This window comes from Callionymus lyra, chromosome 15 (genome assembly GCF_982586985.1).
Source record: "Callionymus lyra chromosome 15, fCalLyr1.hap1.1, whole genome shotgun sequence".
Taxonomy (NCBI): domain Eukaryota; kingdom Metazoa; phylum Chordata; class Actinopteri; order Syngnathiformes; family Callionymidae; genus Callionymus; species Callionymus lyra.
Window position 1 is genome coordinate 9,614,084 of NC_141832.1, and position 13,342 is coordinate 9,627,425.

A 13,342-nucleotide genomic window follows, 5' to 3' on the forward strand; every position below is an offset into this window, starting at 1 on the left:
GAGGAGACGATGGAGGGAGTGATGGAGCAGAGGATGGAGGGAGTGATGAAGGAGTGATGAGGGAGTGATGGAGGGAATGATGAAGGAGATGAAGAACAGACTAATCGTGGCTCAGATTAACATAATATCGTCCTTCATCCTCTTCCTCGACTTCTGGTCTAAGAGGATTAAGGATCATCTTCACTCTCCATCAGAAGAACCTGGAGCCTCAGACTTCCTGTGTGAATCCCCAGAATGCACTGCAACGTCGACACAACCATCCAAACAGGAGAAGAAGTTATTGTGTTTGTAATTTACCTTTAATGTTCCAGATTTGATGTTTTTTGGGATCATCAATTTAAATATTAAAACTATTAATATGTTCATAACCTTCACAACTTTTGTCTCCTGATATTTTTTTTACAGGATTTTATTTATTAAACTTTAATCTCATAATACATTTATTTAATAAACTTTAATCTCATAATACATTTATTTAATAAACTTTAATCTCATAATACATTTATTTTATACAATGTAAATCTCATATTACATTTTTTGTTCTTAAACTTTAATCTCTAATTTAATAACTTTAATCTCATTTTACGTTTATTTTATATAATTTAAATCTCATATTACATTTATTTCGTTCCACTTTCATCTCATAATACATTTATTTATTAAACTTTCATCTCATAATAACCATTTTTATTAGACTTTAATCTCATAACCAATTTTATTAAACTTTAATCTCATAAAACATTAATTTATTAAACTTTAATCTCATAATACATTTATTTTATACAATTTCAAACTCATATTACATTTATTTCATTCAACTTTAATCTCATAATACATTTATTTTATACTTCAATATTGCAATAAATCTATTGTATGACTTTAATCTAACAAAAAAACAATGCCTTGAGGCATATTTGGTACATTTATTTATTTTAAATAAAGCGTATTAAATTATATGACCTACATCAATTTATATATTATCACATTGTTACTGTGCTAAATTAAGGAGTGCCTCAAGGGTCAACACTTGGACAGATTCCATTTCAATGTTATCTATCGTCATGTTTATGTAAGATATTTAAAGAGTAATTCTCAAATATTAATGAGAAATATTCCACTGTATAGATGTATTGTTTTCTGTTTTTAGTGCAGTACTTTTATATTTACAACTGTTAATATTACCATTTCATCTCTGAACGTTGGTTAGTGGGAAAGAAAATGGTATTTATTATTGTGAACCGTGTATTTTTGATCATCACCAGTAAAAAACACATTGTTAGCATTTATGTGAAAGAACACAATTTATTTCATTTTATTGCCAAGAAAATACTAAGCTCAGTAATCACTAATTACGACAAAACTTAGAATAGTCTAAATAATGTATTTAATAGTTAAATCTCGAGCCATGAAGTGAATTAATAGGATTGAAAACACTTAAAGTTCTCTTGAGGTTCACGAGCCATAAAAGATTGTTTGAGCCAAATCTACTTAAAACGTCCAAAAATAGAATCGTACGACTAATCCTCCCAAACTCGGCTCGAGAGGCAACACGGGAGAATGTGGGAGGTTTGACGAGAAGCAGATAAAAAACTGCTGACAGAGAAACATTTGCTCTAAATCCACCGTTTCAAGAAGGTCGAGTCAGAACCTCCAAATAAAGTCATGGTGCGAGTGTTCGCCTGCTTTTGTTCAAACTGAAGTAAACGCTCGATGATGTCATCAGGACGCGACGAACAAAAAACAAATCCGGCAGCTTCATATCAATCTTTATTCGTATTTAGAAATCCACGCATCAATGTTTGAATAGTTTTCATTCACATCAGAGGAGACTGAAGATGCTCTACAGGACGGGTGAGGCGGGCGGGGGAGGGCGAGGGGGGAGGAGGGGGGAGGAGACGGATACATAAAGTGCATTTGTCAACGTTTTTTCTTCTTTTAATAGAAAATAAGGATCGAAACAAACGGGGCGGAGAGGAGGAGGCGACGACAGGAGTGACGGTGAAGAAGAGAAAGAGAGAGAAAGGGGGAGGAAGGGGAAGGAGAGAGGGAGTGGCGGAGGATTCATCTTTTAAAAAATAAAAAAAGTGTTCGGATGGACGACGAGTGGTTCTTCTAGCCCAGGATGAGGCTGGACTTCCCGCCGGGCGGGTTTCTTCGGCCGCTGGGGGCTTCGTTGGCGGTTCCCGACGGGGCGGAGGGCTGTGGCGCCTCCTGCTGCTGCTCGTCCTCGCCGCCGCCGCCGTTGTTGTCGGGACACTCTGGAAAGGACACGCGTGACGAGGGAGACATGGTTAGCGTGACACGACATCCGTTCCGTCGAGACTTCAAAGTACATAACCCCGGTTCTAAGAGGACGCCGTTCATCGATCTGGTCGGTGATGCGAACTAATGGCGAGGCGGGTTCGTGGAACCGACGACCGTGACACGAACGACCATTGATTTTACATTATATTGATATAAAGATCATTTATAATTGACATTCAAGTCAAAAAAAGAGGGATAAACAAAGAATTGAATGTGATTAAAAAAAGAAACTAAAAAAAAATGTAAAAAGTAATCAAAGATCTTTAACAAGTTATGTTAAACTAGTTTAACTAGTAACAAAAGTGTTCGATGGAAATTGGACATTGTTCTAAATAATCTTTTTATCTTGAAAAGTGCATTATCTTGATGTGGCGAAAAAAAAGAAGGTGATTTAGACTCAAAGAATAAAAAGACTTCTACTTCCTGTTAAGAAAAAAAAAGAATGCAAAGGCTTCTACTTCCTGTTAAGAAAAAAAAAAAGAATGAAAAGACTTCTACTTCCTGTTAAGAAAATAAAAAAGAATGAAAAGACTTCTACTTCCTGTTAGAAAATAAAAAGAATGCAAAGACTTCTACTTCCTGTTAAGAAAAAAAAAAAGAATGAAAAGACTTCTACTTCCTGTTAAGAAAAAAAAAGAATGCAAAGACTTCTACTTCCTGTTAAGAAAATAAAAAAGAATGAAAAGACTTCTACTTCCTGTTAAGAAAAAAAAAAAGAATGCAAAGACTTCTACTTCCTGTTAGAAAAAAAAAGAATGAAAAGACTTCTACTTCCTGTTAAGAAAAAAAAAAAGAATGCAAAGACTTCTACTTCCTGTTAAGAAAAAAAAAAGAATGCAAAGACTTCTACTTCCTGTTAGAAAAAAAAAAAGAATGAAAAGACTTCTACTTCCTGTTAGAAAAAAAAAAAGAATGAAAAGACTTCTACTTCCTGTTAAGAAAAAAAGAAAGAATGAAAAGACTTCTACTTCCTGTTAAGAAAAAAAAAAGAATGCAAAGACTTCTACTTCCTGTTAAGAAAAAAAAAGAATGACAAGACTTCTACTTCCTGTTAAGAAAAAAAAAGAATGACAAGACTTCTACTTCCTGTTAAGAAAAAAAAAGAATGACAAGACTTCTACTTCCTGTTAAGAAAAAAAACGAATAATCAAAGTGACGTTATTGTCGATAATAATTTCGAGTAATAACAGCCTCACTGTAATAACAGAGTCGTTACCCTCGTGCGACACACCAGCGAGCAGCAGATGAAGGCGTGGTCAGCGAACAATAGAAGCTTCACTGGAGTTTCAACAAAGAACTCGTCCATTAGCGAGATCAAAACACATCAGAGGAAACTGAAGCATCCAAATTAAAAAAGCTGCGGCGGTTCGAAGCATTCAAGCCGCAGTCGTCGCATCTGGTCCGACCTCACGGTTCGAGGCGACGCCCTGGAAACAAACCCCGGCAGCGAATCCACTCGTCGCTCTCGCCCACATCAGAGACACAACTCTGAAGCCGCCGCAGCTTAATAATGACATATCTTTGGTCGCACAAGAGCGGCTACACAACACGAGAATGATGATGATGATGGCGGAATAACTACGGCGTTTGCAAGTTGAATAGAGAAAGACAAGACGGCGCCCCCCTCTGGTCTGTGACCGACACCATTACATTAAACAAGACTCACCTTCGTTCACTTGTTCTTGGCCGTTCTGCTCCTGCGAGGAAACAAGAGAAATTATCATCAAATACCAACTTCTTTTTTTGTTCAAGTGTCAAAATGTTTCCATTAAAATGTTTAAACCAAGAATATTGTCAATTTATGAAGCAACACAAACTTAATGTTAAAAATTAAGACATTCATTCTCCATTATGCAATTAAAGCCTTGATTTTTTAAATTAATTTATAATCCCTTTTACAAAAAACACAAATTCACGTTCTTGAAGCAGTTTGTATTTGCCTCAGACGACCATTAAAACCAAGGCAGGAGCCAAGGTCAAAGCTAAAATACAACGTCAACGGACAGAGAAACTACAAAAAAAAAGGGTTAAATAAATATAAAAATAATAAATAAAGATTGGTGGACAAAAAGAAAACAAAAAAGGTTTATTTTTATTTCAACTGGATTACAGTTCATTTTTTTTCTTAACATTTAAAAAAACCCATTTAAATACGTCATTAAAGTCAAACACTGCATTATTAACACTTAACATTAATAAACATATTAAAAAAACATTTTAATTGATCCGATAATAAAAAGGTATAATTTTCTTATATAAAATGACAAATTATGTCTCTTGGTTGTGTCGTCAGCAGAATCAGAACCTCAGCAGGAGCCAAGGCCTCAGGAAGGCAAGTTCCCCACGTAGTTACACGTTTCTTTAAATCAAGATCAACTCATTGAACCCTAAACTTAAAACATTTTTAGCTCGTTTATTATGGGGTGTTAACTGGAATTACTAGAAAAAACACAATAATCCAGATTCATGCAACAACAGCTCAAAATAAGTGTTTTTCACAGTAAAGTAGAAACGACACAAGTTTGATTAAAAGATAAAAGAACTGTTGTGAGACTTGACCTACTTCGGCTGTAATTCTATTGTCTAGTTAAGATAAACGAGTCATTTTTGATATATTCACCAGTAATGTTTATCGACTCGTCGCACAAACTAATCTTCTTCTCCGATAATACAAACCGGATGATTGACGGCGAGCTCTCGAGTCATAAACCCTCACGCGTGATGAAAGCATCGATCACAGAAACATCAACATGTGCCACGAGGAAAAAAAAAACAAACCTCTCGTCTCTGACTCCAGACCAGCGCCGCCCCGGAGTTGTGGATGGTGGTCAGCTCCGGCTGAGGGTTCTTGGGGAAGAGGATGGGCTGCTGGCACCGTCTCAGGGGGGCCGAGTGCTCGCCGCACAGGGTCCCTGCGGCGCCATCGGAGAGAGCTGGAGGAGCAGAGGTTTATCAGAGTTAATCCAACATTATAAATGTTAAATTAGATACACAAATGTTGGTATAAAGGTGCCACCAGACCATACCAAACGAGCACCGAACGACTTGATCAAACGTTACGCCGTAGAAGCGCCAATTCATCGCGGGCGGATTCCAAAGCGACGGTAAGATTTAAGTCAAGTGCAACCAACTGTAAATTAAAATTAAGAGCGAGTGGTTCAGAAAATATTGAATTTATAACATTTATTTTGGAATTATTGGAATCAAACTATGTGGTTTAGTTTTCATTTTAATTGTTAAACAATTTCAATATAAAATTGCTGATTTATTTATCGAAGTATATCAGAATATTCAACGTTTCATAAACAAAAATAAGTCAGAGTTGTATTTAAATGAAGCCAAAAGAAGATTAAATAAAAACATATTGTCCTGATGTTCTAAACCGTGGAGAAGCTTTGCTCGACGTTACAGTGTTTCCTGAACAATGCTGCAGCTGTAATCCCATTAAATTAAGCCTCGACAGGAAGCGGCCGAGACCCGTCATAAAACATGAGTCGTGCTCTCGAGCAGCAGAGTCACCCCCATATGGACGCTAATCCAATTAAGCCAAAAAACCCCCAGACCCCAATGTTTCCATCCCAGCAGGCGCTCCGGCGAGATAATCTCAGATTGGACATGAAACAGCAGAAGTAAAGGAGGGTCAGAGGGTCGGACGAGGGTTTGGACGAGCCTGAGGATAAGCAGCAGATTCTGGCAGGAGGATGAATTTAAAAGTTTGGCTGGAGAGCGAGGTCAGCAGCAGGACCACATTAGCCAGACTCTGCCGCCCCGGCAGGAAGACCGCCCGTCACCCGGGGGAACAATAGAGAGCCTCTCCTGCCGCCGTTAATGGACACGAGTCTCTCCATCGGTCAACAACAGCCTCTTCATCGTCTCCGACTCTCGTGAACGCGATGGAAGGAAGTGCGTCGTTTTTAATCATCCATCGACCTCGGATCGCATGGACGGAACCGACAGATTTACGCCCTCGTTCCGATCGTTATGAAAACAACCGGCGTTTAAATCCCGCTCGGATCAATCGCTCGTGCCTAATGCCTTTGCCATGATGTCACATTAAAACCGACCAAATCCTGCCGAGCGCTCGTCGACCTGACCTCGGAACGGCGGCGACGACGACCGACATGATTCTTTAACGGAATCAATGACATGATCAATAACTTCGTTCATGGAGATGAATATTCAGCATTTGTCCCCTTTGTGTTGTAATTAAACCTCCAGCCGCTAGATGGCAGCAGTCATTACGTCGCCAGCGGCTAAAGCTATAATAAAATCCTGAAGTGACTGAGGACGAGAGGATACAGTCGACTCCAGCAGCTTTTAAAGCTGATGTTTGGACATATTTTGGTTTGAAAACAAATGAAAGCAGTTACGACTTCGTCAAGAGTCATGTGGTCTGTAAATTCTGCAACACCAGAGTAAAGTACTCGACAATACTACAATCCATACTTGTCACTACAATATCACAATATCGTGAAATGTACCCAAAGATTCTTGTCAAAAAGCACCCCTATTAATGGTTAAAAAAAACCTAAAAAAAACAAAACAGGAAAAACCTTGAAGGGTGGTCTGTTAAACTTCACTTAATCAGCTGGTTGCTAAATAAACATTGATTTAATCGATACATTAAGACTTAACAAAACTAAACTAAGTTGCCTCCACTAATCCTGTAAATACTGCCTCCCTGATGGTCCAATTGACAGTCTGTTGCTAGTTGTGAGATTTAGCAAACATTTAAAGCTTATATTGACAATAGCATTGATAGATTTTCTTTATTCTCTTCAGCAAGATGCATCACATTGTTAGCATGTTGCTAATGTATTCTTAATCTATGCTGAGCAGCTCCTGAATACTTTTTACTGCTGTATTCGTTCATATCACTTCCGACTACTTTGTGAACAAATGATACGAAAAGTAGATGATGGTATGAGGTCGAAAGGTCGTTTGAACGCGAGTATATTTGACTTGATGACATGCTAACACGCTAGAAACACGAACAGAAAAAGGGATGTGCGAACGCCTCATGAGGGTCGACGACGTCAGACCATCTCACTCCAACCTGTAAACTTTTACGGCTGCGGACGACCTCTTTTTTACGATCGCTGCGAAAGTGGAAGATCCAAAGACGGATCCCAGAACCCGAACGAAAGCACAAATAGAACCAGCTGCTGAAGCCGCAGGCCTGAATGAATGAATGAATGAATGAATGTGAGATCAGGCCGCGAACAAACATCTGACTTCTCTCAATAAACACCTGCACGCTGGAGGATTCCAACAAAAAAAATAATAAGCCTCTGAAAAAGGAGATACGAGTCAGACACATTCTTTATTGTCGTACGAGGCTTTTTCCGCGGAATATTTGACCTACTTCTCCTCACCGAGGGATGATCCTCACCCAAAAGTGACAAAGCCTGGTTTCAAATTACCCTGATTCAAAAACTCCCCACTTTTTTTTTTTCCTCATGGATGGAAAATTCCGACACGAGCTGCTCATCTTTCCGAACCACGGTTACATTATCTCCAGCCTTCTGCCTTCAAAGGCCTTTTTATTAAGTAGTTCTGGTGACGGAACATGTCGGGACAAACGCACACAAACCGAACGCACAACTGTGTGGTGAAGGAGTTTAAAAAAGGTGTTTAGTTACTGGGCGGGTTGTTCCTGCGGTGGGCGTGAGGGTCCTCCGGCTCGGCGAAGATACTGGAGGCCATCTTGTCCTTGCGTTGAGGGGCGGCGTCCTCGCCCGTGCCGAAGCTGAAGCTGGACGCCCCACCTGGCGGCCTCAGCACCCTGAGGGGGTCACAGAAATTAAAGCAATATGAGAGTCTGGCAAAAAGGGAAAAGGAGGTCAGAGGTCACCGGATCTCCCCGGCTTGAAAGTTAAAGCCAGGTTTATGATAACAATATGGCAACACAATCTTGGTTTTTTTTGACCTCCTTGCAAGTACTTTGATTTCAGAATTTGTGGTTTTCGGTGAACAGTCCAGCGCGACACACCCTGGTTGTAATCCAGCAAAGCACAGAGACAGTACACACCTTAACCCCGCAAGCAATACCATCATAATCCAATAATTGTGTTTTTACACGGAAAAAATTACTTGATAGGCGTTTTCAATCCAAAACTGGCATTGAGAAACAGTCGATACACTTGAATATCACAATACTGTATCGATATTCAACAGTACTGGGTACATTTTTCTTTCAACACCACAAAAAGCAAGCGCTTAAGGAGTGGGCTTTATTTAGTTACCATTTATGTTTATATAAATCTGTTTAAAAATATGTGGTTCATTATAAAAGGGGTGAAAAAAAAATGTATAGATACATATAAATATCTAAATCGATTTTTGATTTCAACTCATGAACCATAGATAAAGAAAGTGCATTTTCAATAAAGTGTGTATAAAACAAATTAATTAAACTTACAAATAACTAATTTAATTATTTAGTTAATTTTTGTGTAGCAAGTCAAATTCCAGTCGCTAGGTGGCATCAGTCAATAGGTCAAATCCTGCCAGATCCCTGCGATGACTGAGGACGAGAGGATACAGTGACTCCAACAGCTTTTAAAGCTGATGTTTGGACACATTTCTGTTTGAAAACAAATGAAAGCAGTTATGATTTCGTCAAGAGTCATGTGGTCTGTAAATACTGCAACACCAGAGTCAAGTAGTCAAAAATACTACAGATATATATTGTTACTACAGTGTAGCAATATATCATATTGTTGTCCCTGTGTCGTGATACGCGTTAACAGATTCTTGCCAGTGCAATTCTTTACAACAACAAAGCAAATAATAAAAGTCATAAAAAGGACTTCCATGATCCTAGAATTGTTTGCAAACGCATACACAGAAATAAATCATTTTAAGTGTTGGCAAACAAAAATAATTATGGCCTCTCTGATTTGCCGTCGTTTCTCCTTTAGAACCTATATAAAGTTGAGCTTATTGGCCAACGTCGATCAAATTAAATAAATAAATCTCAACACCAGGGCGGGCGTTCGATGTGCTATAAACATAAATAAAGGCCTGTGTTGTCGACAGCCCGGTCACCCCCCCCCATAATGTTTAGGTCAATTTACAGAGACGAGGCCTACGAGTCCCACAACACTGATCAGCTGCAGAGTGCGAAAAATCAATAGCTAAATAAAACATGACGGCGCCCAGAGCTACATGCAACCTTCTGCTAACTCCACCCGGCTGTTTTTTTTATCAGCACTCGGGGAACAAAAACATAACGTGGGCTCTCCCCGGCTGTCGGTCCCTCAGACAGACAGTGACAACCTCTGCCCTGCAGCTGACTCTGGTCTGCAGACCACCAGCCGGTCTAACTGCTACCTCCGCTCGGCCCGGATTCCTTCACCATGACACATGCTCCGTTCTATGGCGGCCTTTGTTGTGTACCGATGGTGTGTTTGTGTGGATGCTCCTCCTGGGTCAACAGCGAGAGGTGAGGAGTCTTATGTGGGTCATCCGGTGAAATGGACCGGTGCTGTCGTGCAAGCCTGGGCCTCGGTAAACAAAGACTACTTTGGCTCCGACATTCCTTTCCTGAGCGAGCCGAACAAAAGGAGCAATAATCAGCGGGGAATGGGTTTTTTTTTCCTGGTTGCGCTGAAGGGTGTATATGTGGAGCTGCTTCTTTTTCTGTAGCCGACTCATCGCCCGAGAGTCACCGAAGCAAACAGCTGACCGGCCCAGCAGCTGCCCCGAGGAGAAACAATGTGGAGCCGGAACCATGACGAGGACTCGCTGGATTGTACCAGAAACCCATCCTCTCCGCTTTAAATGGAGGAGTCATTCTTGAAGTTTGAACTCCTGAAGTCTTTGATGGTGTGTAACAGGAAGTACACTTTGTATTTGAATCATGGCAACCACCGAGCCAATGACGACACCCGCCATATTCCACAGCCAACAAAAGTATAGCCAAGCTTTATCTACCAATGTTTTTTACGATTTGAACCACTTATTCAACAGTGACATATTGCTACTTATAATACAAGTAGCTGAAGATCCCTTCAAAAGGTTCTTAAATCGAGACGGAACTTCAGAACCCTACACAAATAATCGTTCGTCTGGTGTCGCGTCATCTAAATTTCCTTAAATCTTCATTTAAATATGTCCAGAAATTTAACATATTTTGCAAATAACCAAATTTATGGTCACATGAACTAATTATATTAATAACACAAGTTTATTTTGTTGATTGTGATCACACACAAAGCATAAATTCAATAAGTAAAATAATTTGTGTGAAATACTACAAAAATAGTAATTTCTGTATTTGAACTTGTGTTACTTTAATCACTAGACAATAATGTCGTATTCAAGAGTCAATAAAAAGAATAACAAGGCATCATCTACCAATTAATTAACAATTGAACAACCACTCATTTCATTATCCTATTTTTATCGGCTTTTATTTTGATAGTTTTGAATGCTACCGGTTGCAAAGGCAGCAGCGATTTGAAGCCATACAAGTGGACAGAAAGCACTTCTGAAGCTGATGTGTGTGGATGACTGGAAACATCATTTAACAAAGGATAAATTAAGTTACATCTAGTCATCCACGCATCTACAAAAACAACATGAATAAGGTCAAAAAGGTCATTTTGAAGATGACCATATGGCACTCAAGATGGATCACATACATTTCCTTAAAACTTCACTTAAGTATTTCCAGAAATCCAAGATGTATTTTCAGATATCCAAGATGTTTTGCAAACAAACAGCAAAAACATAAAGTAATTAGAGTTGACATTGTTTATATGTGGAGGCCTTTTCTTAATTTCCTTTGGGCTGCTGTGTTTATCTCCATGTTGTCTTGACCTTTTAAAAGTATGCATTTTAACTGCGTATCGTTTTGGATTATTTAAGCCCTTTGTGACCCTGGTCTGATAAAGGCCCTTCACAAATAATAATTACTTACAATAGCACCCTTGTCTTAAGCATTATCATTTACTGTCTTTAAAATGTTTTTTTATTATGATTACACATGCTGCGAGGATTTTTCACTTCATATTCTTGCAGTTATTTAGAAAAAAACAAGTGGTATTTACATCATTTGTTTGTATGTGACAAACTCAAATGGTCGGGTAACACCCTTTTTGGAAAATATTTGGAATGAGGTACCATTTTTTAACCATTTAAACTAGGACTCGACGTTTCTATTACAGTTTAACTGACAGATATTTCTTCACCACAGATGTGAAGAAATGAACCCACATGAACCGACGAGGGAGGAGAATATCGAGACGGCTTAAATCCTCGTCTTCATAAAAAAAAAAAGAAAATCATCATGACATCATTGACGGTCGCTCGCCACCTTTGACCAGATTGTATTTTCCTCCATTATTAATGACCAAACCAGACCTCGTGGCCAGAGATTTGGAAACCCCACCCTTTGCAACAAGACTGGCAATGACACAGACATAAGAAAAGTGTTGATCTGTCTGGTGAAGCCTTTTTTATTTTTTTTATTTATTCATGGCCTGGTGTCACATCTATTTGTAGAGGATCATGATAGCCAGGAGCTAGTGGAGGGAAAAAAAGGCTTAAAGGAGCAGAGAGCCGAGGGAAGATTTGCAGGCTTAGCTAGGCCCAGGGCCCCCACACCCAAGACAGCATCCACACAGTGTGGCTTCATGACCGACATTTGACTGGAGATCTGGTCAACGTTTACCACCACAAAACCACGCCCTAAAAAAAAAATTGACAATACAACGTCCCTCCTCATCTTATCAAGACCTTTTCCTTGTGAAAATGGCTCGTTTTTTAAACCAACATAAACGTGTATTTTTTAATACAAGTTAATCATTTCCGGCCTCACTTCAACCATAATGGCGTATTAAGAGGAAAAAAATGGGGACGTTAATTAAAAGTCAAAAGGAGTCGCCGGTGGGTGGAGCTTAGCCGTCAAAGTTGTTCCTAGTCTGCTTTAATTAGCGTTGATTAGCTCCGCATATTCCAGGGGAGGGAAAAAAAAACTTTCACCGCCCCCGGTGAACAAAACAATCACGACCTCGCGGGCTAACGGCTAAGTTAATTAGCTTGACGACACCTAGCTTCAGTCGCGGTGAAGCTAACAGGAAACTGAGGGAGAAAAGGGAATCGAACCCAACACCGCTCGCCGAGAAAAACCCGCATCCGCTTCTTTTGTCTGTAAGGAGAGGAAAAAAAAAAAAGCGTTTCTTCCTCCGCTCACCTGGAACTGCTCTTCGCGCCGGGCTCCATGCCCTGGAAGGTGTGCGTGGTCGTCATCTTCAGCGGGAGGAGAAAATGTGCGTCTTCTCGGAGGCGACAGAAGGTGTCAGCGAACGAGGAAGAGGAAAAAAATGGAAGGTTCTGGAGGTGCGAGCGAGATGCGACGGGATGTGGACTCCACCCGACACTGAGGAGTCCAGCAGATGCGCTTTTGCTTCTGTAGCGACAGGCAAGTCATTCCGCGGCCTCTGATTGGACGAGGAGCCATCAATCCTCGCTCCCATTGGCCGGGGGTGATCAACGAGATGCATTCCGATTGGTCCACAATCGGACAGGTTCGTCCCCCCAGTTCGGCTGGGTTTCCTGGAGGCCGTTGACGAGACACTGCAGTGTTTGGTTCAAGACTTTTATCAGCTTCGTCTGCGCCGCAAGGTATTGAGATAAAAAAAAAACTCCCCACATGTTTGTCACTATCTGGCTCTTTGACAGACGGTTAATGATGGAAATGCTGGGTTGCATTTCCATTTTCCGTCCATTTAGCTCACTAGAGGGGCGAGTATAGACAAATAAATGTCCTCAGGGGGGTAAATAAAAACTGGTGCTGATGTGAGGCGCCATCAAGACAGAAGAGAGAACCAAAGAGCCTACATATGATGGGGAAAAAGAATCAACTTTAAAATTCTTGTTCTTACTTTCAGAGCTATTCATGGTCAGGCTCCTCCTTACGTCAGTGATCTGATCCAGCCTTACACCCCAGCTCGGGCTCTGAGGTCTGTGGATCAGAATCTACTGATGGTTCCAAGCACACGGTTCAGGACCAGAGGAGAGAAATCCTTCC

At 40.1% G+C, this 13,342-nt stretch overlaps 1 protein-coding gene across 1 annotated transcript; it reads right to left on the minus strand.

Moving 5' to 3' along the window:
- Positions 1-1,749: 1,749 nt before the first annotated feature.
- On the minus strand, positions 1,750-12,700 carry LOC148064842 (jupiter microtubule associated homolog 1-like). Its single transcript, XM_087809963.1, has 5 exons — positions 12,506-12,700; positions 7,947-8,089; positions 5,083-5,237; positions 3,971-4,001; positions 1,750-2,258 (listed from the first exon to the last, which is right to left on the minus strand). The coding sequence occupies exons 1-5, from the start codon at positions 12,559-12,561 to the stop codon at positions 2,113-2,115; spliced, it is 531 nt and encodes a 176-aa protein (XP_087666089.1). The 5' UTR covers positions 12,562-12,700; the 3' UTR covers positions 1,750-2,112.
- Positions 12,701-13,342: the final 642 nt, after the last annotated feature.

Bases quoted from the DNA above. Each gene is read 5' to 3' on its own strand.
- LOC148064842 (XM_087809963.1), bottom strand. From the start codon at position 12,561: ATGACGACCACGCACACCTTCCAGGGCATGGAGCCCGGCGCGAAGAGC. The intron at 8,090-12,505 runs GTGAGCGGAGGA...TGACCCCCTCAG, and splicing joins GGCGCGAAGAGCAGTTCCAG to GGTGCTGAGGCCGCCAGGTG. The intron at 2,259-3,970 runs GTGAGTCTTGTT...TGTCCTTTCCAG, and splicing joins CCAAGAACAAGTGAACGAAG to AGTGTCCCGACAACAACGGC.